Source organism: Ochlerotatus camptorhynchus, unplaced genomic scaffold, assembly GCF_037179485.1.
Source record: "Ochlerotatus camptorhynchus isolate MF236.1 unplaced genomic scaffold, CSIRO-AGI_Acam_v1.1 ptg000196l, whole genome shotgun sequence".
Classification (NCBI taxonomy): Eukaryota; Metazoa; Arthropoda; class Insecta; order Diptera; family Culicidae; genus Ochlerotatus; species Ochlerotatus camptorhynchus.
In genome coordinates, this window is record NW_027040686.1 from 5773621 (window position 1) to 5798950 (window position 25330).

General features: G+C 40.7%; 4 protein-coding genes across 6 annotated transcripts in view; 1 reads left to right on the forward strand and 3 right to left on the reverse strand.

The window, feature by feature from the left end:
- Positions 1-25330, reverse strand: part of LOC135702720 (alpha-protein kinase 1-like) — a 365060-nt gene that overhangs the window by 137298 nt on the left and 202432 nt on the right. The window lies entirely within an intron of this gene.
- On the reverse strand, positions 3132-3836 carry LOC135702739 (uncharacterized). The gene is made up of 3 exons (XM_065223793.1): positions 3646-3836; positions 3355-3591; positions 3132-3285 (listed from the first exon to the last, which is right to left on the reverse strand). Exons 1-3 carry the CDS (start codon positions 3785-3787, stop codon positions 3155-3157), a joined length of 510 nt encoding a protein of 169 aa, XP_065079865.1. The 5' UTR covers positions 3788-3836; the 3' UTR covers positions 3132-3154.
- On the reverse strand, positions 4166-15540 carry LOC135702735 (uncharacterized). The gene is made up of 3 exons (XM_065223788.1): positions 15270-15540; positions 14822-15094; positions 4166-4427 (listed from the first exon to the last, which is right to left on the reverse strand). Exons 1-3 carry the CDS (start codon positions 15439-15441, stop codon positions 4267-4269), a joined length of 606 nt encoding a protein of 201 aa, XP_065079860.1. The 5' UTR covers positions 15442-15540; the 3' UTR covers positions 4166-4266.
- On the forward strand, positions 16651-17522 carry LOC135702662 (uncharacterized). Its single transcript, XM_065223695.1, has 4 exons — positions 16651-16884; positions 16946-17037; positions 17092-17254; positions 17325-17522. Exons 1-4 carry the CDS (start codon positions 16758-16760, stop codon positions 17432-17434), a joined length of 492 nt encoding a protein of 163 aa, XP_065079767.1. The 5' UTR covers positions 16651-16757; the 3' UTR covers positions 17435-17522.

The window sequence follows — 25330 nt, forward strand, 5'->3', positions numbered from 1 at the left end:
GGTGCTGGCGTTTTGCCTTCCGGAGGATTCAAGCTAATGAGGTGTTAGGCAAAAAATCGGTGCAAATGAAAAACTCCACATGTGATCCATAATGTTGTGTTCGGTTTTAAAAACAACGCGGAATATTTTTTCGATTACCGCGAGTGAACAAACCGGTGCTTTTTCGGAGGCAGAATTTGGTAAAATCCATCTGATTATAAATCAATCATAAATGCATATTTCCATATATTACTAAATACCCGCCAAATTTCGAAACATCACATGTCGAAATCTGGAAGTGTGTTTGCAGTACCATTATTCATATGATAATGGTAGTGTTTACATGCGGGGCATATTGTATCTGAACTTAACTTCGGAATGGGCGTGAATTACCAGGCATTCTGAAATGGGTTGCGGAATTTGCAGTAGAGCCATCGCTTTTTTTTTTTTAAAGCTTTATTAAAAAGATTTTTAGCCTTAGGCTAGTCTCTCAGAGCTATCACTTTCTAACTCCCGGACTAAGCTTGCTATAAATTATTATATCAAGGATTTTTGAAAGCAAATTTCTTCCATAATACCACTGCCGGTCAGTGGGGGATAGATTGAATACATACATACATACATACAACACCCTTTATACCGCTTAAATATAGCTCCGAACGAACCAGTAACGCTGGTAGATCACCTTTTCGTGGTGCGTTACTGGTATAAGATGTACCTCTGAACCCTAGTCCTGACAACTTAAGGTGATTCCTTGTAGAGTCCACAAATGGCCGCCACGTAGGCTATGCACTTCCACCTGGAATTTTCAATTACACAAACCTCGGAAATTAGAGCCCCATTTCACCTGAAATTGCTACTGCTTGTATGCTGCAGCGCAGCAAACGCGGAGTAACAGTTTCATTGTAGTACGTGTCGTGGAAGCTGATATTTGTGCACTTGAAGTTTCGAAGTGGTAGCAAGAATAAGGATCTCACAGCGAAACACTTTAAAACTAGGGGAGCCGGATTTTTCGGTAATCAAAGAAACACATTTTAGTCCTTGTTACTTCTTATGTCTTGTTAATAGTGACAAGACTCGGAGAAGTAGTCACAATGCCTGTTGAATTGTAAAGTTAATTTAAATCATATTTAAAAAAAAATGTTGGAAAAAGGAATACTTTTGGAAAAGTTTTACTGGGTTAATTGCTCCGTGGTTATCGTCTTTATTGTAAGGTAAGAGAAGTTGTTGCTGATATTTCTTAATAAACACGGCAGCAAGTTGTGTATCAAATGGACTGGTTGTGCGTATCTTTTTTCTTTTTCTTTCTTTTCGAAGTTTTCCGAAATTTGTTGAAGGTTGTGTTACAATGGTGATTTTATTTGGTGAGCTTGTTCCAGTTTAAAGCAATCTGTTTGTTTCCTGCCGGGATAATCTCGATCGCACGTGACCTCTTTTTTCTTAGCTTTCGAGAACGTAATTTCATTTGACTAGCTTGTTTAACCAGGGCTGAAACAATCGTCACGTTGGTCCTAGCTTGTTATTGTTAGCCTAAACAAGGCGTAAAGAGCAAATCGAAACATTGAACGTCACGTGAAAGTGGAACTTAATGAAAGCATAAGTACTTTTTCGAAGCTTTTAGTTTTCGAATTTGAAAGATCGTCGGTTGCAGTGGCTTGCTTACCGAGCAGCAAAACGTGTTCCCAGGTCCTTTCATGTTAAAGAGATTTGTGGTCAAATCGCTTATTTATTGTGTATTTTGCGAAAATCGTCAGCGTCGTCAGTACCGGGTTTGAATGGTTACAACAACTCGAGTAACGGTATGATGTTATATGAGGGACTCTGTGGCCTTAGAGCGACCGTTTTGCTTGCTGAGCAAAACATCATGAGTCTTATCTCAGGCCCATCCACATATAAGATTCGTCAATCGTTTTATTTGATAATATGACTGCATGGTAATAACAGCTTAACTGGAGCTCGTTTGCCTAGTGGCAAAAGTTTTTGCTTACTGAGCAGAAGACTGTGGGTTCAATCCCAAGCTCCTTCACGTTATATTATATTTAGGACATCATTTCAGCTTATCGTTCACCAAAAAAAAACCCCCTACTGCAAATCCAACCCTCTTACCCATCCCAGTGATTCCTCGTGGAAGTGTAGAAGATTTCTCGGCTTCCATCAATGCGAGTATCACGTCAACACACCTAACTATTCCTTTCTTGACCTGCGTTCGGGCGCGGCCGGTATGATGATTGATTGTCCCAAGCATCTTCTATTGGTTCTCTGTGTAATTACAGCTGATTTGGTAATAACAGAGTAGCAAACGTAGGCGGTCAATCATACTGATGCTCATGCTTATGCTTAAATTTAAAAGTTCCGAACGACTTTGATAGTGATGTTAAATGTTACCCATTACAAATCGAAGTGTCTTACTATCAATTTTTCTTCCACGGAAAATTTACAAAGTTGTCGTAAAAGCTGAACTTACTTCAAGCTCTGACAACTGATTACAGTTTTGCTTACAGAAGAAGAGATAGCACTACATTTAGTTGGTTAGTTCGTAAGCTTCAACCACCGTGTATTTTTGGTGGTTCTAATTTTGCTCATCCGGATCGCTACTGCATTTGTCACTAGGATTCTGGCAAAGTTGACAGTCTGCTTGATTGATATGTTGCCTACGATGTATGTCATCGATGTTAGTCAGTTAGTTATTTAGGAGATTTTCTATCACTCATATTATTCATAAGCTTCAGAGTCCATTAGACTTCACCGAAATACATTTCCTAATAATTTTCAAACAAATCAAGCTGAACAATGCATTAGGTCTCAAGCACCACTGATCGATACTCTTCATCGACTTTCTCTTTCGTTAATAATTTGGGTACAGAACCGTTTCTTGTTGTGTTTGTCATATTAGAAGCTAAATAATAGCTTTTATCATCGATCTGTGTGCTGAAAATAGTTGGGAATGTCATAACATTGCCTTGAAGATGCCATGAGAAAGTCGACTAAGAGAATATGTCAACGTTTCTTATGTCCCAATGCATTGTTCAGCGTGAAATGTTTCAATAATGTCCAGCGTAATTAATCTTATCGTCTGTTTGATACCAAAAAGAAATATCATTCCCCTTTATTAACTCAAATGCTTTATTAATATTCCATGTAAATATGATTTGAAAATCAAACATAAACCATCGCTTCACACTGCATGGCTTTCACCACTACAGTTGATCAAATTCACTTTGTACTGCATACTCTTCCCCTTCAGACTCGATCGTTGAAATATCACTTGCAGCGTGTGTAAAGTATACATCAAATAGACCCCTATCACTAAAATAAAGAAAAACAGTCGTCATCCAATATGGCCACGCCATTCTTTGACAGTTGATTGACTCAAACCCGTGAAAGAGAACAAATGCTGCTCATCTTTTATGAACCGCTCGTTGCCATCGTCCCGTATAGTTCGCATCAGATCCTCCGCCAGAACTAAAAGCACTTCCGCAGCATAAAGAAGTATAGCCGGTTTGAGAAACTCCGCATCCTCCCAATGCATGGCCATAAAGTACGCCGCCAGGGCAATCAACCATATCACTGCAGCCACCCATCGTCCCGTCAAATTGCTCCTGATAAGGACGTCTGGAATAGAAATTTGAATTCTCACAATTGCTGGATCTTTCATTCAGCACGCACTTTCTTCGATGATTATGTATTGCTGATTTGCATACAACGTGTCAATCGTCAGCGACCACGTCTCGTAGAAGACGATGACCAACGTGAAAGCGAAGATCAAGTATCCATTGAATTTAATGTATCGCCTTGTCTGCCTGTCCATTTCTAGAATCCGAAATAAATGCAACCGACAGCGATTCCGATGATCGACTGAGTTCAAATTTTAACAGCAGTGCTTCTCTGGACGATTCTCTCACAGCTTCCATGAGCCGAACTGCTGATAAGGAGCAGGATTCAAAGATTCATAGATCATTGGTGGTGGCCCCACCGCATCACCGCCGCCGAATGCCGAGATAGTGCAATCGGTTGTTGTTTGGGATCACAAATCTACGAGCTACGTCATTGCGATCAGCCGCTCCTCTGATGATCACGCTCAGTAACAACAACAGCTCAATACAAGGAATCAATCGAATCAATGACTGTACCATCTTCAACTTGTTTACGCTTTCGTTGAATGGGCGTTGTACTTCTTTTTCTTTGAACGAAGGAAATTATTTACAAACAATGGCACAGGGTTAATACTAGTAGCTAGGTCTAAATTATCTAACATTCTTGGCTCGATTAATTGGATGCTCTGAAATCCTAGCTGATCCAAGAATCGTCAAACTCCTCTCCGAGGGTGAATTTGACCGGTTTCCGACCATTTTCCATGTCGTCTTCGTCCATCTGGGCCCGTTCTTTGGCACGCTGCTCAAATAACCGGTACAGGACGGCCAACGTGAAGCCCACGTACACCAGGATTACTGAAACAGATAAGGTTGTCACTGTTTGGTTTCAATTTCACGTGGCAACTTTGGTAAATGTTGATGATTATGGATCGCGGAGTTAGACTGAATTCATGCAATGACCATGGTAGTAAATTTACAATTTATGCCTTCAATGTGATGGGACATTTTCGAATGATTATTGTTATCTTTAATTCTCCGAAAAATGTCTAACGTCTACTCTTTCTTATTCAATAAAAGGACAAGGGCGAATCTACACGAGGAGTTAAATTTCAGGAACTTACATAAAACTTCGAAGTTTGGGTGATAGAAGAATTTAAACTGTTGCAATTATGCTTCAGTAGCTATGTACTTCCAACAAAAATATAGACTTGCGTGAATGCCCAAGTATCAGTGCTGTCTTAGTAAATTAAAAGCTGGTTACTCACTGATTTTTCAAAAGCGCGCTTGGTCATATCAAATCCATTTGCCCTCCAAGGAGGGACCATAATTTTAATTTGGGAATTTAAAGCTTGCACTAAAATAGGGCGGATAAATCTTGTCTGCCCTCAGGTCGCCATTAAACTTAAAAATAATCCCCTGGGGATCTAACACGCTACAATGGTTCATGTCCGAACTTTCGGTCTTTGGGCTAGGCCTAGCTCAGAGTACATAAAGTTATTATAAAGTTATCGCTCAAAAAGATTTACGATCTTTATCTCAAACTAGCCCTGATGAAGATCTCGTCCGCTGGATCGAAACGTTGACAAGCATTAGACTGTAATCAACAGTTTTGACGTAGGACTACGTCTGTGATTTCTATATGGGGGTACACTTTGTGAAAACCAAAAATGGAACATGTAACACAATTATGAAAGATTTTGACCGTTAATAACTCAGCTACCCCTGGACCGATTTCAATAATTTTATCACCAACCGATCAGATATGTTTCTACGCATCTGATAATTTTAAGACTTTACTGTTTTTCAAAATTTCACTATTGAAAATTGCACGAATGTGCAACTGTTGCTATGATAATTAAAATTATCACGGATTGCCTGCGAAAAGCGATTTCCCTAACACAGATTTCAAAATTGAATTCCATTCGGTCTCACCAAACGATGTTTATTCAATCACCGCGTGGTGAGTGGTGGGGTGGTGTTCTCCTTCACACAACTGAAGGCTGCCTGCAAGCAGCGAGTTGCAGCCCACATGAGCATCCATAGAAGGACGAATAAGCCGCACCGCTATTGATCGGAATCAGTAGCTCTTCGTGAGTCATTGTGGGCCATCTATGTCAAGCGCGTCATACTAAAGAGTATAAACAGAGAGAACCCCGCTCAAATTCCTATTCCTACACAAAACACAAGCTCCTGCTGCAGTTAACAAATAAGATTTATTATATAAGACCACGTAGTCCTACGTCACCATTGCGTACAACCCCATCTTGTCCCTTGTTGTTTTTATCATAGGCAAATACTTCAAATTTCTCAAAACTTTTTAAAAGCGCCCGCAATATTTTTTAAAGTTAATTGAGCTGCCTTGAAACTCGTTGGTCTATCCTGAAGCTCCCGCAATGTTCCTGAATTTGGGAGATGAATCTCGATAATTCACACATAAATTTAAAAAAAAATCCTGTCGATCTCGATACATACACTACCGATGATAAGTTAAAGGACACCGCAAAAAACCATGTCAATATGTTTTGTTCAATTTTCGATCTCCAAAGGTTATTTGAATGGTATAATAGGTATAACATAAGGGAAGGTCCGTTAAGTATGTCAGTCAAATTTGGCCCATTCTCCCCCCCCCCCTTGTCACAGTTTTTATATGGACCATAATTGTTTTTTGTAAGGCTCGTCACAGTTTCCAAAACCCCCCTCCCCTCTAAAAGTGTGACATAATTAATAGACGATCCCTTAGTATTCTACTGCTACTACTTTTATTTCAAAATTTGGCCAACCCAATTCTGCGAAAATCAGTCACGATTCTTCAGAGTAAATTTTTAAAAATATTGTAACTTTAGGTGAACTTTTAGCACACAAAATTTGAAAATTATATTGAACAATTTGCCTACGAGGAAGGTTCCATTTGTCATGTTTTTTTTTTGGGTGTCCTTAAACTTATGCTCGGGAGGGGGAGAGGTAGCTCATCGATTCTTCCGGTTCGCCTCCTAGCATCGTGCTATAAGGTACCAGGCGATAACCAGGGTAGTTGAACGATAGCTCGATGACGTCATTTCGTTGGCGTCTGCAATGGGAAATTCTCATAGCAGGCGTTGACGATGGGACGTTGTCGAGTTGTTGAATAGCAACTATCGTAGTAACTCACCGATTACCTGTCGATCTGCCAAATTTGGAAAAACGTCTGCATTGAATTGTCTCATATAATAATATTCCGCCCACTATATCACTAGAAATTGCGAGTAGCTGAGGGAATGGAGATAAGTTAAGCATTAGGTACAGGACCAAGTCTCCCCTGGGTGTTGCCAGAAGATGAGCGCAATAGAATCATCAAGTTGCCATAAGGCACGGAATGAGACTATTGCATGGCTGGGTAGTCAAAGTCTTCCATTCGTTAGTCATTTCAGGTGGGTTAGAACAGGTTTAGGTTTAGGGTGGGCGTTGGCCAGATTTGGATTTTTCAGATGTAATCCTGGATAGGACCCTGTCATTGAACGTCGCGTGAAAGTGGAACTTAATGAAGGCCTAAGTACTTTTTCGTTGTTTTTAGTTTTCGGATTTGAAAGATCGTCGGTTACAGTGGCCTGCTTACTGAGCAGAAAAACGCGGTCCCAGGTCCTTACATATCAAAGAGATTAATGGTAAAATCGCTTGTGTATCGTGTATTTTGCGAAACTCTTTGTTGTCGTTGGCTCCGGGTTTGAATGGATACACAAATTTGAGCAACGGTATTATGTGATATGAGGGGCTCGGTGGCCTTAGAGCAACCGTTTTTGCTTACTGAGCAGAACATCATGAGTCTTATCTCAGGCCCATCCACATTCAAGATTCGTTAATCGTTTTATTTGTTAATATGACTACATGGTAATAACAGCAACTCGGTGATTAAAAAGGTGCTCGTCTGCCTAGTGGCAAACGTTTTTGCTTACTGAGCAGAAGACCGTGGGTTTAGCCCCAAGCTCCTTCGCGTTATATGATCGTTAGGACATTAATTCAGCTTATCGTTTACCAAAACGAACCCTGCTTCAAACCCAACCCTCTTATCCAACATCCCAGTGATTCCTCGTGGAAGTGCAGAGGTGTTCTCGGCTTCCATCAAAGCGACTGTGACACAATCCTTCCCATTCCTTTCTTGACCTGTGTTCGGGCGCGGCCGGCGCTGGTATTGTCTAATTTAAGATCACCAGTTTTTACACATTGAGGATGATTGCTAGTCCCAAGCATCGTCTATTGGTTCTCTGTGTAATTACAGCTGATCTGGCAGTAACAGAGTAGCAACCGTGGGCGGTCAATCAAGCTCAAGCAAGCTCAAGCTCAAGCTGTCCTTAAACTTATGCTCGGGAGTGTACTTCCAAGAAGCTCATGAAATTTTCTTTAAAATCTCTAAAATTTACTGAGTTTCTCTGAAATTGTCCTGAATTTTCATTCCTACATTAAGTTCCCTTAATTTTCCTGATATTCATCTAGAAATTGTTGGCACATTCTTCAAATTCTCGTACTTTGGACTCCGCACTTCTAGCATGCTCCTGCCTTTAATTGATTAATCTTTCAAAACTGAATGAATTATAAAGTCTAATGAACTTAAAATAGATCAGAAAATTTCGTGAAAATTCAGGAATCATTGTAGAAGCTTCAAAACTTTCACAGAAAATCAACTACAGCTTTCCCCCGAAGAACGCGTTACCCACTGAGTTACACCCACCGCTTTGTCTCGGTGGGTTTTCAACCAAGCGCTATGATTTTCTGCGAGTGACTAGTTCTCCATTGATCCTACTCACATGGAAAAATCAGACAGACTGGATAAAACTCCGCCGAAAAAAAGCGGTGGGTGCAACTCAGTGGATAAGGCGTTCTTCGGGAGATAGCTGTATATTCTGAAAGGTTCAGAGAAGTTTTTGGGAGTGGAGCGAAGTTAATAACGATCATAAGAACAATGGAAAGAGACTTATACATACGCAAAACTGCATAGTGCTGGGATTTTTTTTAAGTTTGTAGCCGTCACTGCTCGATCTCGGTTAAGTATGCGGCTTAAACGCCACTTCAGTAAAGGAGACCGCATCCCATGTTGAGTTTTTCCCGGATGAGACTGCCTCAGGGTGAGTTCATGTGCAATCTTCCAAAAAAGAAGAGATCAAGCTTCACTACCACCGAAATTGAACGGGTAGAAACCATTATTGCAAAAACAGCATATCACTCATAAAATAAATAACATGGAAAATATCCATGTGAATTTCACATAACTTTCATGTCATCCAATAATTGCTAATTGCACCACTAAATCACATGAACGTTATGTGTCCAATGAAATCGATATGATTTCTCATATAGAATTTCTTATGCTATGTGATATTCAGATAACAATCATTATTTTTGTTATTGGAAAAATATTATGTGCGTTATAATAGAAATTAAGTGAAACCTTTTTTCAGTGTAATCTCTCACACCTCCAAATATTTTCCCAAAGCTCACGGTAAGAGAGCACACAAACATAAAACGACGTTACACGTCAAGCTTTCCTCATCGGTAGTTCTACTTATTTCCGCCAGAGGCACAGCTGCAGCAAAAGAGGTACGCAACATAAAGTCAAACTCCGACCACGCGGAAGACAACAACAGAATTACACGGACCCGAAACAATGTGAAGATACTTTCTTCCTCTCATTCTAATTTTTAATAGGCATGGGGGCGACCCCGGCGTAGTGGTTAGCATCCATACCTCTCACGCCAAAGTCACGAGTTCAAATCTCACCCCCGGACAAGTCACGAATGACCCAAGAGCGTTAAAGTGACTATAATAATAAAAAAAAAAATTGTAATAGGACAACATTACATCGAAATCAAATCAAACATTTATTTAGGGGAACGAACGGAAGCTTGCCGTAGGACCGCTAGTGGACGGAAAAAATGTGAAGAGCATTTAGTTCTTTTAATTGATCGATCATCTATTATTTTAACTCTTCAATTTTTTTGATTTTAGACGTACCAAATTTTAAAAAGTATTTTTTTTTTAAGAAAAAGTTGAATCGATCAAAATCACTTGCATCCCTGCTTCCAAGTTTGGTTACAAGATTACAACTTGTTGGCCTGAAAAGGGCCGTTTTGTTGCCAAGATTTAACCACACATTCAGCACACCTCATTTTTTCTCGTGGATTAGACCCGAGATACGTTTGACACCGCCACGGTGAGCCAGACGACGGATGGCGGTTATCACGAAGAACCTTGCGATGACGCTTGGCGCCTCCTTTACCAAGACCTTTTCCTCCTTTATCACCACCAGTCATTGTTGCTTGTTGGGTAGAAGAGTGGACTCCCTAACCTGCCACCACCTTCCTGCTGCTGCTTCTGCTGCCTGCTCACCACCCCGTCCGAAGCGAAAATGAGTTGAGGCTAGACAGCAGCGCTCTTTTATATCTTTTCAGGTAAAGCAGAATGATGTGCAACCAAGTGGTACTCGATCATGACGACTGGGTTTGGGAAAACGATTATTTCATGAAAACAGTGATAAAATTGTCACTTTTTATTTGTACATTGGACAATGCTTAACATTACCACTTTTTCAATAGTTTCTTGTTGAAAATAATTAGTCGGAAGCATTGCGTAGAAATATTGCTGATCAATTGGTGATAAAATTATTGAAATTGGTCCAGGGGCAGCTGAGTTATTAATGTTCAAAATCTTTCATAATTTTGTTTCATATTCTATTTTCGGTTTTCACAAAGTGTACCCCCAGTATAGATACTAAAGACGTCAAAATAACAGAACGGATTCACAAGTTGATTTAGCTGCTGTTGATTGCTGCGCTGCTGTTACTGTTCCAGCGACGATGCTACTCAATCGATGCGCGTTCGACCGTTGGAATTGAACGGCCAACGTCCACGTAGGTGGACGAACGTGATCTCAACAGCAGTGGCAGTTGTTAACCACAAAGCCCCGCTCATCAGTCCGCATCGTGCCCTCTTGCCGTGCGGATCTATTTGCTTTTTGCTGAAGGAAGTGTTACTACTACCTAAAGCTACAACAAATTTAAACAGCACTTTTCAGTGCTCAACCTGTAAAATTTCTACCTTGTTCAACTCTTATTCCTCTTCAATCCTTGTTTGGACCCTACCCGAGGTAATCCTTCTTGGATATCGATTTGGAAAATTCCTCTTCGATCCTTCAGATTCTTATAGTAATCTGCTTGGAAGTCGATTTGGATAAAAATTTACTGCCGCCATGGCGCCTAAACGCAAAAGAAAGGGGCAAACTCTTGATCCCCCTTCTGATAAAATTAATTTGAGTAATCCATTTGATTTGCTCACGGATGATGAGAATGATCCATCATCCAAGAAAAATTCTAGTAAACTTTCCCGGCTTAGTGCCAAGAAGGAAAAGATTCCCCCTATTGTGATAACCACTTCCGATTTCCATGCTCTTCGCATGGAACTTTTGAACTTCGTGAAAGTTAAGTTTTCACTACAAATTGGACGTCGGGGTGAATGCCGTGTATTGGCTGGAACCTTGGACGGATTTAAATGTCTTCTCAAGTATCTTACTGAGAAGAACCACAAATTTTTTACCTACGACACCAAAACTGAACGTGTGTTCAAGGTTGTCATGAAAGGACTGCCCAGTGGTGAATCCCTGGATCAGATCAAAGATGAACTGGCAAAATTACTTGGAGTTGTGCCACTCCAAGTAATCAAAATGAAAATGAAATCCCGTCCTGGCGATTCGCGCAACGGGATTTCTAATGATTTTTATTTAGTTCACTTCAAGTCTAGTGAACTAAACAACCTTAAGGCCTTAGAAAAAGCTAGCCTTATGCTCCATGTCCGAGTGAAGTGGGAACACTTCAGGAAGACTGGAGGAAATTTCCAAAATCTCACCCAGTGCCGTAAGTGCCAGGGATGGGGTCACGGAACTAAAAATTGCTACATGCCAGCTAAATGCATGAATTGTGGTGATTCCTCTCACGCAAAGGACGACTGTCGTGTAAAGGAAGATCCTAAGAAATTTAAATGTTCAAATTGTGGTGAAAACCACAAATCCAATTTTTGGGAATGTAAGACTCGCAAAGCGATCCTACAATCTCGTTCTAACCGACAGGTAGGAAACGCTCAACGTTTCCGACCAGGTACAAATTCCTCTGCTGTTAACAACGGTCAGCGAGGAACAAATTCTACATTCGTTCCCGTAGGTACAAATATCACCCCTGCTTCAAATTGTTCATCTGTACCTACTCCCCTCGCTGCTAACAATGTTCAGCGAGTTAATGGAGCTACCTATGTGGCTATTGCAACGGGTAGAAATCAAAATACTAATCAACGTAATTCTAACGGAAATTTTGACAATTTTGACTTGGATTTTTTACAGAAATCATTAATTGACATGATTTCTGATATGCTTAAATCTAACTCCATATTTGATGCTATTCAAACTGGGGTAAAATTTTCAAATAATATTGTCATGACTTTAAAATTCAGTAATCGATTTTAAAGCATTAAATATTTTAAATTGGAATGCTCGATCTCTTAAAGATAATGAAGACGAGCTATTTAACTTTTTGAGCGTTCATAACGTGCATATTGCCGTTATAACTGAAACGTTCCTTAAACCTGACCATAAGGTTAAGAAGGACGCAAATTATTTTATTTATAGAAATGATCGTCTTGATGGACCCTGTGGTGGCGTTGCCATCATTGTTCATAGACGAATCAAACATCAAATTCTTTCTTCATTTGAAACCAAAGTTTTGGTAACTTTGGGAGTTTCTGTTGAAACAGGATTTGGACAACTTACGTTTATAGCTGCCTATTTGCCATTCCAATGCGTAGGCCAGCAAAAGAATTTTCTCAAGGGTGACCTTCAGAAACTTACCCGTCATAGGTCTAAATTCTTCATTATTGGTGATTTTAATGCAAAACACCGCTCATGGAATAATGCTCAAAGCAATTCCAATGGTAATATTCTGTTTGATGATTGTTCTGCAGGTTATTACACTATTCAATATCCAAACAGCCCAACATGCTTTTCTTCAGCAAGAAATCCCTCCACTATTGATTTGGTCTTAACTGATTCATGTCAACTTTGTAGCCAATTGGTTACTCATGCTGACTTCGGTTCTGATCACCTTCCAGTAACTATTGAAATATCCCATGAAATAATTTGTAATCCCAACAGCTCTACTTTAAATTACCATAGAGCTGATTGGGAGCAATATCGAACATTTATGGAATATAACTTCGATCCAAACATTCCTTTGCAAACCAGAGATGAAATTAATTATGCTCTTGAATCTCTGACTACTTCTATAGTTGAAGAAAGAGCTGCCTCAGTACCAAAATGCGAGGTTAAATTCGATTCAATTATAATAGACGATGATCTTCAGCTCTTGATCCGTCTTAAAAATGTCCGTAGGAGACAATTTCAAAGAACACGCGATCCTGCCATGAAAGTTATCTGGCGGGATTTGCAAAAACAAATTAAAAAGCGATTCTCTGCCCTGAGGAACAAAACTTTTGAAAATAATATTTCTAAATTAGACCCGAGTTCCAAACCCTTTTGGAAACTCACAAAAATTTTGAAAAAACCTCAAAAGCCTATTCCAGCGCTTAACGAAGGTAGTAAAATTTTGATCACAAATTTGGAAAAAGCTCAGAAACTTGCTAAGCAATTCGAGAGTTCCCATAATTTCAGTTTGGGTCTTACTAGTCCTATTGAGAATCAGATAGCAGTTTGGATTTCGCCATGAGCATTCAACTACTCATCAACTCTTAAGAGTTACCAATTTAATTCGTTCAAACAAATCTGAAGGCCACTCAACTGGAGTTGCTCTTCTAGACATAGAAAAAGCATTCGACAGTGTTTGGCATGAAGGTTTGATTGCTAAATTGAAGAAGTTTAATTTTCCACTTTATATTATGAAATTAGTTCAAAATTATTTAACTGACAGAACTCTGAAGGTAAATTATCAAATTTCCAAATCTAATCGCCTACCTGTTAGAGCAGGAGTTCCTCAGGGTAGCATTCTTGGGCCTATATTGTATAACATTTTCACTTCGGACCTCCCTGATTTGCCTCAGGGTTGCCACAAATCTTTGTTCGCTGATGACACAGGCATTTCCGCTAAAGGAAGAAGTTTTCGTGTTATTTGCAGCAGACTGCAGAAAAGTTTAGATATTTTCTCTTCTTATTTACAAAAATGGAAGATTTCTCCCAACGCTTCCAAAACTCAACTTACAATATTTCCACACAAGCCTAGAGCTTCTTTTTTGAAACCTAGTAGTAGTCACATAGTCACTATGAACGGAGTTCCAATTTCCTGGTCAAACCAAGTGAAATATCTTGGATTAATACTTGACCATAAATTAACTTTTAAAGATCACATTGAGGGCATTCAAGCCAAATGTAACAAATATATAAAATGTTTGTATCCTCTTATAAACAGGAAATCCAAACTTTGCCTGAGGAATAAACTTCTAATATTTAAACAAGTTTTTAGACCGGCCATGCTTTACGCTGTGCCAATATGGTCTTGTTGTTGCACTACCAGGAAAAAAGCACATCAAAGGATTCAGAACAAAGTTCTGAAAATGATTTTGAAGTTGCCTCTCTGGTACAGTACTACCGAAGTACATAGAATTTCGAATGTTGAGACTTTAGAACAAATGTCCAACAAAATAATTAATAATTTCAGGCAAAAATCGTTGCAATCCTCAATTGCAGCGATTAATTCCCTTGATACTTAGATAAGATTTAGTTTTAGTTTTTAGTTTTAAGATATCAATTGTTATACTGACATGCAGGTTTAAAAAACCTGTTTAAAATACTGAATTGCCAAGACATGAACAATGTAAAAACACTTAGATATAAATCATAACAATTAAGGCTGGTACGTTACTGCAGTAACTGGAGCACCTAGGTTAAAATGAAATGTAATTTATTTTGAATTTGGAACAAATAAAGAGTTAAAAAAAAATGGAAAGAATCGATCATCGCAGTCATCTTGAGGGATGTGTGTTTCAATCTTATATGTAGTCTACCAAATCATCGAGTTTAAACTTTCTAATGTGTTACACGTTTCACGCTATCATCGCAAGACTCCTTATCAGCATGAGCTAATTTCCTTGTGGAAAATTTGAGAATTGTCACTCTTTGAAGGACCTATTTTTTTTTTATTTTGACTGATTGGTCGATTCACTTGAAATTAGGAATTTCTGATGAAAATATAGCTCTAATCATGCACAGCACAAGCAACCAATGCTCACCAACTAATACTGCAGTGTCAGTCGATAGCACCAGCTCCAGGAAGCTCCGCCGTTCCAGCTTGGTAAGATGCTGGATCAGAATGACGCTCCAATCGATGGCAAACACGGTGGCAAACGGTAGGATTGTCTTCTTCTTCTCGAACAGCAGCCCCACCAGAAAAATCGTTCCCGCCAGCACCCACACCAGCGAGAAGACCAACTGTCCCAGGGGCCGCATTCGGAAGTATGTCTCAGCATGATGCTGCTGATGCTGGTGGCCGCCACTTATCCAATCTAGAGAAGAGGGCAAAACAAACAACCGAAAAACCGATATTACGAAAACAGGTGTCAACATCAACATCGCCTGGTCTTGGTTTCGTTCGTTTGTTTTCTGTTGTCGTTTCAGATGGTGGGCCATCGGTCACGTAGTAATGGCTATTATGCTGAGATTGATTCAAAAATAGCTCACCATCGCCGCTACTACCGTCACCGTCGTCGTCGTCCAGCGTTCTGCTGATCTGGTGAAAATTGTCCACGTGGGCCACTTCCACAGCAAAGATGCAGCCGAACGTGAGGGCCGCCACTGCGATTGCGTATCCATGTGCCTTGATGTATCCACTGAAGATCCGTTCCATCGCCATGATCAAGGTCCGGAATATTCAACTCCAAGTTCAAGTTCCAAGCGGGAAAATTGCTCCACCAGGCAAGACAAGCTCCGATTTGTTCAGATTTCAACTGCTGACTGACTTTCGGTGTTTCCAAAGCATAGATAGGTGATCCCTGTGCTTGGCGCGCGCGGTCGACAGCTTGACGTAGTCGTGATGCTTGCTAGACGACGACGACGACGACGACGACGACGTCGACGGCAACGTGCACGCGCGATGCTAGTGCAAAAACCACATACGAACAACTGAATGGAGTAAACTACTGCTTGAAATGTGAGACTGTTGGTTCGAGGTGGATCACTATCAGCCGTGTTGAAGTTGGAGAGGATGGTACCAATCGCGTCATAGCTTCGGAGCCATATCAGGACAGGATGTGGCATCGGTGTGTGAAACATATCGCCGCCAAGCGGTTCGAACGTTTCATGACGTGTGTTCAAATGTAGTGATTGTAGTAAGCGCTTGTGAATGGATCAATGGCAATTTTTTGCTGGGATTTTGTTGTTTGTTTTGAAATGGCAAATATGAAAATGAGCTCTGAAATTCAACTAAGAAGAAACACATCTACAAGTCGACCACAAACTGGTTGCGTAAAATATATGCATGCACCGGTTGATGGTTTGGCCCTCGATCGACTTTTAAGTTGTAGGTAGGAAATCCCAAGATTTACGACATTCAAACTGAACGTTTAACTCATTATAATACGCAAATGATGGTTCCTGAAGGCATATCTTGCCTTTGAGCTTTACTGTAGTACTTTGAGATCATTGATGAGCCTTTCATTATCATTTAAATTAGTCACCGAAATGTCCCACTAATTCACACGCATTTTAAAATATTTCAAGTCCAAACAGTAAAGAAACAAAACCCCCGGCCATCCTGATTACGACCTATCCACTTTCGATTTCGTAGCATTTGTTTATTGACTCTCCTTCCGCCAGCATAGCAATCCTACTTGCAATGCATCATTTTGAATGACCCCCTCAAACGTCCACCCGCCCGATCCTTACGTCATGATTTTTTTTTTTTTTTTTTTTTTTTTATAACTTCGAACGATTCGCGAACGTGACGCAGCATCGCAAACTTTTCCTCTGGCAGCACCGAATTCCATGCTGTTTAGCCTTGCCCCAGCTTGGGGGAATTCCAATGACCTGTGGATCAACATTTGAATGATCTCGCTTCACCAGATACCTTAAATTGCTGCAGACGTACGGCACTCATTCGGAAGACGCGATTGAAGATAGTTGGACATATTTTGGGAGACCGATAAGGATCTAGTGGAGAATAGTATTGAAATGGATAAAACTTTGAGGTTGTTGATTAAATTGCATGGGTACTGCACGGCCGCTGCCTGTGGTGCGTTTGTAATCTGGTGGACCTGGTTTGCGCTGGACCCGGAGCAGTCGGTTGGATTCGTGAAAGGTATGGAAGACATTTTTTTTGTGTTGATTAAATGAAACAAAAGTACGGCATTGTCTTTCAGCGTACAATATCCGATACTTTGGAATACCAGCTGTGATTTTCGGCGTCATTTGGCTTCTATCCTGCCTTCTTTTGATGATCGGTATATTCGAGGTAGGTTTTTGAAAACGCTAATGAAAGTGTGAAGTATTTATCAAATCATTTCAGGAGAAGCAGTTCTTGCTGTGCCCTTTCGCGTCGATGTTTTTGATCGACTTCGGCATACTGCTAAGTCGAGATGTGTTCCTAGTGGTTAGTGAATCTGCCTTCGACAAGACAGTCTTTTTCAACGTTTCATCGTTAAGCAGAACCCATCTGCCGTTTGTGTTATGTGAGTGTCAAATTTGAAACAAGCTTGATGTAATGAAAAAAAAAAACTAATAAGTGAATCTTTCGCACAGTCATTGTACCAAACATCGCCTTCAGTTTGCTGGCATTGATGCGGATATTTCGGCACGAATCGGACTCCGAGATGGATGTGGAATTTACAGTAACTAGTTCAAAAGATTAGTCTCATACTCACCAAAACCTCGCTCATCATTTCACCAACAAGAACACACCAAGTCAATAAACTAATGTTTAAGTGTTATTGTATTCATCACCCTAGAAGTAGGGTGCACACTGCCTGCAGTATTATTTGTAAATAAATATCGCTTGTTTTTCCGGTTTTTCAACCGAACCCTGTGTTTGCTGTTTCTGAGCTCTGAATGAACGAAATGAGTGGGCAGATTTGGCTTTGCACAATTGTGCCATTGATGGAGATACATTTATTGGACCTCGCATCATTTTAGCAAGTTTAGACCGACGAGGGGGCTGTTGACCATCACGAGTGTATTTTGAACATTTACTTCGATAGGCTTTCCACTGCGTTGCGTGTGCTGTGTATGCTATACTAATTAAAAGCATTGGAAATTGGTTCACACATCAATAGAAAGGCTGAAAGAATTCTGCACTGATATCAATTATTTGCTGTGAAGAAGCAAAAAATGTCTGACGATGACAAATCATCCACCCTCATCAATATTGAAACTGCAACCCCCCCCCCTCCACATAAACAAGAATGTTAAGTGAAGTTGCTGATTTGCGCATTCCTTCACGTACCTACGTAGTGCAGAACAGGGGTCAAATTCACCCCGGGCAAAACGCCCGATTTGGTTTTTCATAGCTATTTCACTCTTATTGTCAAAATGCTAGTTCAAGTACTGAACTAGCCCTAATGAATTAAGCCTCACTCGAACTGAGACTGTCTCCGAGAAGATGAAGTAATGGTCTGCGGGCATGTTGGAAATCATCCCCAATGCGAAGCTGCCAGCTCAGCAACAACATAAGAACAGGAACAAGGTTCCTAAAGTTTGCGGAAGGCGCTAGAGTTTTCAGTGAAGACACCGAAGCCAGTGGTTCCATTGAGACGGGACCCGTCTGTAAAATATATTTTCATGCAATGGACGTGTTGGTACTTTTCACTAAAAATACTACGCGGGATAATAATGTGTCGAAGTTCATCGGGAATCCCATGAGTTGCTTGTTTCACGGTCAGATCGTATTCAATTGAGGATCTGCTAGTGGTGAAGTGAGCACGGTCTAGAGTATAACAAGGAAGACACAAATCAGACGATATGTAGTGGTGGTAGATTCTTATAAATCGAGGTTGTGAATTCAGCCCAAGAATTTCTTCAAAATTTGCAATTATAAGTGTGTTCGTCACTCCACATTTGATAAGTATTCTGAGAGAGTGCTCCCAGAAACGGTTCTGGAGAAATGTTACTCCTGCCAGAACCTCGAAACTCATGTTTTGCGTTAAGTGCAATACGCAGACAACGATATTGAATTCGTTCCAATTTTATTAGGTGACTTTTTCCTGCCGAGAGAAAGCAGAAAGAGCCGTGCTATAAAACACAGAGAATAGTTGTTTAATAAAGTGGTCTCCTGGATGAGTACCCCACCATGTGCCGCAAATTGAACGGAGAAAGTTGATCCTTAGTATTCCAAGTGCACATTGAATCAAACCAGACCCCAAAGTACTTGAAAGACAATGATTGAGTAATGTATTTGACCAAAAGATTATGCTGCATTTGGGATGGGTACCACTTTCGAGTGAACACTACCACTTCAGGTTTCTGCGGCGAGAATTCGATCCCTAGATTCCTAGCCCAAGAAGACAAGTTATCTAAGGAACTTTACAATGGTCCTTGCAAAGTCCACGGCATTTGGACCTCTTACGTAAATCACACCGTCATCTGCAAGTTGTCTTAGCGTGCATTGTTCTGCCAAACAATTGTCGATATATTTGACATAAAATTTACAAAGAAGAGAGCTGAGAAATGAGCCTTGCATTAATTAATTAATTCATTTTGGAAGTTGTTAGTTGTCGAAGAGAAAAGTTCATTTGCTTTTCTGACAACAAATTGTACAAGAAATTATTTAAAATTCCAGAAAGTCCACATCTGTGCAGATTTTCTGTCACAATCAGCCCCCTTAACGTCCAAGAATACTGAAGCGAAATCTCGCGTCACTTTTCAATTGGTCCTATCTACATTGATCGATTCTCTTCATCGACCTTCTCTTTGGATCACCACGGCCGTGTTAAAATATTTCCGGATAATTTCGACACACATATCGATGGAAAAGCATAAATCTAATATCCAATAAGACAAAGGCGACAGGAAACGTTTGTGTAGCCGAGTTGTTAACGGAAGAGAGAAAAGTGACGCGAGAATTGCTCCTGGTGCGCAAAGGCCAGTTGAATATCTGTGGAAATCAGCGCTATACAATCGCTTGTTCCTTTGCTCTTGCGGAACTCAAACTGTGTATTTGATTGCAAGTTATTTGATTCATCCCAGTGATCATGTCTTCGAAGGGTCATTTTCTCCAACAATTTCCTAATGCACGATTGCAATCGGTTGGTGTGAGTCAGTGTTGGCAAAAACATAAATAAATTGATATTTTTCCGCTCTCATGCGATCGCAATATCACGCGTGATATTGGAACAAATATCATGCTTGATATTGATTTAACAAGCTCCTTTGATATTGCTAGACTATTCACAACGTGCAAAAATCAAGCTGAGAGTTGACTCGACACAAAAATGCTTCCATTGCACATCGTTTTCTTAGAAAGAGAAAGCATAGTTTGCTATCTATTTTTAATCTTCACCGATGGCAGACGCGAAGGGACTGCTGCAAGCCGTTATGGAAGTTTCGGTTGCATTCGGGTCTAAAGCAAAAATCATGAAACTCAATCTCACCACAGTTTGGTGAGATTTGCAGTTGGTGAGTTTTGTTAGCTTGATATACCGAGCTGCGATATCACAGCTTGCAAAATCAACCGCAGTTGTTTGCTTGTTGATTTTTGTCTACGAAAATCAAGCGTGATCTTGGGCGTTGGTGAGATTTGATTTTTTGATATTTTCCCAACACTGGTGTGAGTTATGGTCAGACACTGGTTTGCCAGGTTTTTGAATGGCTATTACTATTGCTCCATTTAGGCGGTTTAATGTCATTTCCTAGTAAGGAATTGAATAAGGTCTATACCCACATTAATTTGGACACCTTCAAGTCACTGTAAGCTTTTGAAATATTGCACGCAGAAGTAAACAAAATTCACTGAGGTATAGCTGAGAGTCATAGATGAAAAAGACTATGATTGGTGTTTACATTCCATGTTCAGTGTTCAAGATGGCGACGAGTGAAAAACACGTGCGTGAGCAGATTTTGTACGGACATAATGCAAATCCTGACCTGTCATTTTCGGAACGTTTGACGGTCGAGAGGAAACCAAGAAGTGATTTAAACATTGATTTAAACTGTGGGATACACCCTGAGCATAGTTAAATGCTCACCTTTCGGTGAGCTGTCAATTGACGCTGGCAGGACCAAAAGAAATACAATATCTGGCAACACTGTTCTCATCGTCGTTGGTTGGCCTCACCGTTATTCTTCCTCTTTCTCCAACTGGCCATCAGACAGGCAAGACGTGGTTAGCGGTCCTCCGTTGTCGCGGGACAATTCATGCGTGTGGTCAACGAGCGGAACTTCACAATGGCGATCCTGCCAGGATAGTTGCTACCTAGCAACTGCAAGGTGAACGAAATTGGATAACGCATGAGTTTTCCAACAAGGCGGAGTAAGAAAGTGTAGAAACAGTGGAAAAAATGAAACCTGAAGCTGTCTGAAGTCTACTCTGAAGACAAGAGTCTGCAACAAGCTGGGACGCCTAGTTTAGACAAGTGGTTCGGGACGGCCAATATTTGCCACGGTTTGGGACACCCGGTGGAAAGACTAGCTTCCAATCCTCGGTCACGGAGTGAGACACCCGGTAGAAGGATTCGAATAAATAGCGAGGTGAGACAATATTAGTGAGTGGTGTGGGACACCTACTCGAATGCATATTTGTCATGGAGAGGGACATCCAGTGAAAAGATCAATGTTAAACCTTAGCCGCGGAGTGGGACACTCGACTAAAGATTAGCTTAGAGCGAAACGGAACGTTCTTAAATTGTATTTGCCACTGCGTGGGAGGTTCGTAATAATCATTGCCGTCGAGTGGGACGCTGTACGGAGTGATCGATATAGTTTTCTGCACGATGGTGAGACGCCCCTGAGAAAAGCAATACTCTTCCTAAAATAAGAAGCATGCAGTTTTGCAGTATTGCGGAAATACGTCAGAGCTACATCGAATAGAGGTGATGAAGATGAAATCTCATCTTATCATTCATACTCTAAAGAAGCAGAGTAAAAGGACATTTCGAGCGGCGAGGAAGGATCCGATGGAACTGAAGGAGTTCCAGCTCAGGTTGTGATAGCGCGTTAACTTCCGACGGAGTTTCTCGTTGCAACGGTTTAGGAAAACGCAAACGAGACTGAAAACACGACCCCTTTACGGGGACCATATACCGGCACGAATTCAAGTTGCGGGAATGGTTTGAAGGCGGTGACTGCTACCCCAGGTGAGCCTTTCGACACGAGCGCCAGACTGGACGTTTTGCAGATGCCACTGATTTACTTGGCACAGATAGTTCATGAGAAGATAACCGCGGAACAAGATCCTCTCACTGTGGACCAAGTGAGCAAGCCTCCCCTACAGTAGCCATGATTAATCCACCTGTCCGGTTTGCCAACATTCTGCGTTTCCCGAAGGCTGTGAAAGTAACAAGCATGTTGAAGGCATTCACCAGATATCTCGTGAAGTTCGAAATTGCAATCTCCCTCAATGCTGTGACAAACTCTGCCCAGCAGGCCCAATTGCTCTACTTGGCCCTTGGAAATGATCCGCGCCGCAGACCTCCGTCCAAATCTAGCAGATCCAGACTGCTACAGACGGATGGTAGGTAACATTTCAAGCTACTTCCGCGCGATGACGGACGTCAGTCCTAAGCACGACAAATTTACTGCCATGAAACAGGAACGTGGAGAATCAACGGTAACGTTCCATTGCCAGATTGGTGTCGCAAGTCCGATTGTGGAAATACATCGAAGAGTTTATCAGCGCTTGTTTCTCGCATAAATTTACATGAATTTTTCGAACGGTGTAACGTGCCCGCAGCATTCCGAGAAGGAGAAAAGTTTCAGCTCCAAGAAACGGAGAAGAGAGGTATCATCGAGGGGGTGACAATATCTACGATGAAGGAAATTTTTTGTTTTGCTGTGGTTAGCTGCGCGCACCCTTAATAACTAGAACGAAGATTGATGATAATTCTGAAGATTTCCTGCAAAAATATGAAGAAGTACGATGCAAATAGATGCGGGAAATGAAAGAAGATTTTTCGTAGATTGATTCGCTAGTGTGAGATTTTTCGAGCATCTAGAATTAAGATTTAGATGTAACGCCCCCTCGGGTATCATAGAAAAGTGACCTCAGCACCGGGATGGATAAGCGGGATGTCAGCAGTTGCGAAGGGCAAGGACAACTTCAAATTAGTTGTGAATATGCGAGGTTCAAACAAGACCATAAAACGAAAATACTTCGGGTTGCCATTACTCCACAAAATGAAAGTGAAGCTAAATGGGGCAACATTTTTCATCAAGCTAGACTTATCCAGCGCTTACTATCACCTCGAGTCGGCTGAGTTTTTTTTAAAACACGGCTGTTACTATTGATAGAGAGGTTGATTACATATATAAATGTATTTACTATTGTTTGCTACTCATGGACTCTAGACTACTTATTATTTTTTTTTAGAGAAGAAGTGGGATGTGGGATACACCCTGAGCATAGTTAAATGCTCACCTTTCGGTGAGCTGTCAATTGACGCTGGCAGAACCAAAAGAAATACAATATCTGGCAACACTGTTCTCATCGTCGTTGGTTGGCCTCACCATCATTCTTCCTCTTTCTCCAACTGGCCATCAGACAGTCAAGACGTGGTTAGCGGTCCTCCGTTGTAGCGGGACAATTCATGCGTGTGGTCAACGAGCGGAACTTCACAGGACCGAAAGGTGAAGAGGATATTGAAGGAAAATCCGAATCCCTCTGTTCGAACGGTGGCTCTCAAAATTGAAATGCCACCTGGTTTTGTTCAAAAATCAAAACTGCGTTTGGGGCTGAAGTCGTGTAAAGTAAAAACAGTTCCAAATTGCAACGACAAACAGAATTTGACAACAAAATCACGGACTCGACGTTTGTTTTGAGAATATTTGACGAAGTTTTCATGCGTTGTTATGGACGATGAAACTTATGTCCTGGAATATTTCAAGCAGCTTCCAGGGCTGGCTTTCTATTTTGCTATGGCCAAAAATGCTACAGCTGAGTATTTCAAGACGAGGAAGCCATCGAAATTTCCCAAAAAAATACCTTATTTGGCATGCAATTTGCACGTGTGGTCGAAAGAGTAAATCTTACGTCACTACAGGCGCAATCAACAAGGAGATTTACCAGAAAGAGTGCCTGCAGAAACGATAGGCCTTTTTAGTGCACCAGTGCGCCACGCGAGTTCCAGAGGAAACATCAACCAAACCGTTTGTTGACAGCAAATTAAAGATTGGTCACAACGCATATTAGAGCATTTTTCATCGAACATCTTACCAATTTCCATCGGTAATTGTCAAATTGTACGAACTTCCCGAGGGGGGCTATCTACGATGCAAAACAGATTGTGTTTTGCTATGGCTAGCTGCGCGCACGCTGAGTAGATAGAAAGAAGATTCATGACGATTCTGAAGATTTCCTGCAAAAAGATGATGAGCGATGCAAGTAGATGCGACAAATGAAAGAAGATTTTTCGAAGATTGATTCGCTAGTGTGAGATTTGTTGAGCTTCTAAACTTGAGATTTAGATGTGTTGCCCCCCTCTGATTTTCCACAGATCTGAACTGATATGCACCTAAACTATTCACTCGCAAGAAATCCGGAAGATCATAACCTCTAAGACACTATTCTAATTTTCCATTTTTCTCAACAAAAATATTCCAGAACACCAGCAGGATCCTTGCAAAAATGATGCAGAATTAAATTTTTCAACTGTAGATCAAGTTTTGGAGCATCTCAGCTGAGTAAATTTATCAGGAAAAGTGAAAAATTGTCCCGCTTCCTATGCCTCATGGCAGAAATTTCTGCTCACAACACTCTTTTTGACGTTCTCCTATTCACCACCAGAGATTGAATCGATCACTTAGTTTCTATTAAAAAGGCATATTGCTACCCTTCATCAAAAGCCACAAAGAAAACCCTTGGTTCTGACCTGATTTGGCATCATGCATCAAGTTTTGTTTTGTAATTTGGATGCAATTTTTTGGTATTATTCTTTGGTATTGGTATTTGGTCATGCTGATCAATACCAAATTTAGGTATCAGATCAGAATTAGGTATTCATTAGTTATTTTCTCCTGCTCGGGTTCCAAAAACTGTGGACAAAGACGGCCACAACGGTATCTGAGGAGTCTGTACAAACCCTAATGGATGGAGTTTCCGGATGCAAATTCCGAATAACTATGTTTTGACTTCGTGAATTTTTAAATCATATCCCATAAACGTGATATAAACATCTACAATTGAAACGCGAAATTTGTGTTTTACTTGAGGTGATTCCTTGTAGAGTCCACAAATGGCCGCCATGTAGGTTATACATGTACTTCCACTTCGAAATTTCAATTACACAAATCTCGGAAATCAGTGCTCTGATTTTTTCCCATGGTTATTAGCTTGAAGTAAATAGATTTTCGGTGCTTATTAACATTGGCGCATCAAATTCTGGCACAAACTTTACCGGATCACACCAATTTTGATTAATCAGCATTATGAACCAGCCCATATGTAAACAGGCCATGACGATAGATCGTGAAGAACTATGGATCATTATGGACGAGAAAAGTGTTCCCGGAATACGGACCAGACACTGATCAAGGCCGACTGATTACTGTGAAATTTCTTTTTCTTAAAGTCAAAAACATTTTCAAGAAATTTTTGAAAAATT

What these genes read in the sequence shown, in the direction of transcription:
- LOC135702739 (XM_065223793.1), bottom strand. Translation starts at nt 3,787, where the DNA reads ATGGACAGGCAGACAAGGCGATACATTAAATTCAATGGATACTTGATC. An exon ending in ATACATAATCATCGAAGAAA is followed by an intron (nt 3,592 to 3,645) that starts GTGCGTGCTGAA and finishes TTTCTATTCCAG; the next exon opens with ACGTCCTTATCAGGAGCAAT. An exon ending in GCATTTGTTCTCTTTCACGG is followed by an intron (nt 3,286 to 3,354) that starts GTTTGAGTCAAT and finishes TCTTTATTTTAG; the next exon opens with TGATAGGGGTCTATTTGATG.
- LOC135702735 (XM_065223788.1), bottom strand. Translation starts at nt 15,441, where the DNA reads ATGGCGATGGAACGGATCTTCAGTGGATACATCAAGGCACATGGATAC. An exon ending in TGACGGTAGTAGCGGCGATG is followed by an intron (nt 15,095 to 15,269) that starts GTGAGCTATTTT and finishes CCTCTTCTCTAG; the next exon opens with ATTGGATAAGTGGCGGCCAC. An exon ending in TGACACTGCAGTATTAGTTG is followed by an intron (nt 4,428 to 14,821) that starts GTGAGCATTGGT and finishes TATCTGTTTCAG; the next exon opens with TAATCCTGGTGTACGTGGGC.
- LOC135702662 (XM_065223695.1), top strand. Translation starts at nt 16,758, where the DNA reads ATGGATAAAACTTTGAGGTTGTTGATTAAATTGCATGGGTACTGCACG. An exon ending in GTCGGTTGGATTCGTGAAAG is followed by an intron (nt 16,885 to 16,945) that starts GTATGGAAGACA and finishes ATTGTCTTTCAG; the next exon opens with CGTACAATATCCGATACTTT. An exon ending in TGATGATCGGTATATTCGAG is followed by an intron (nt 17,038 to 17,091) that starts GTAGGTTTTTGA and finishes AAATCATTTCAG; the next exon opens with GAGAAGCAGTTCTTGCTGTG.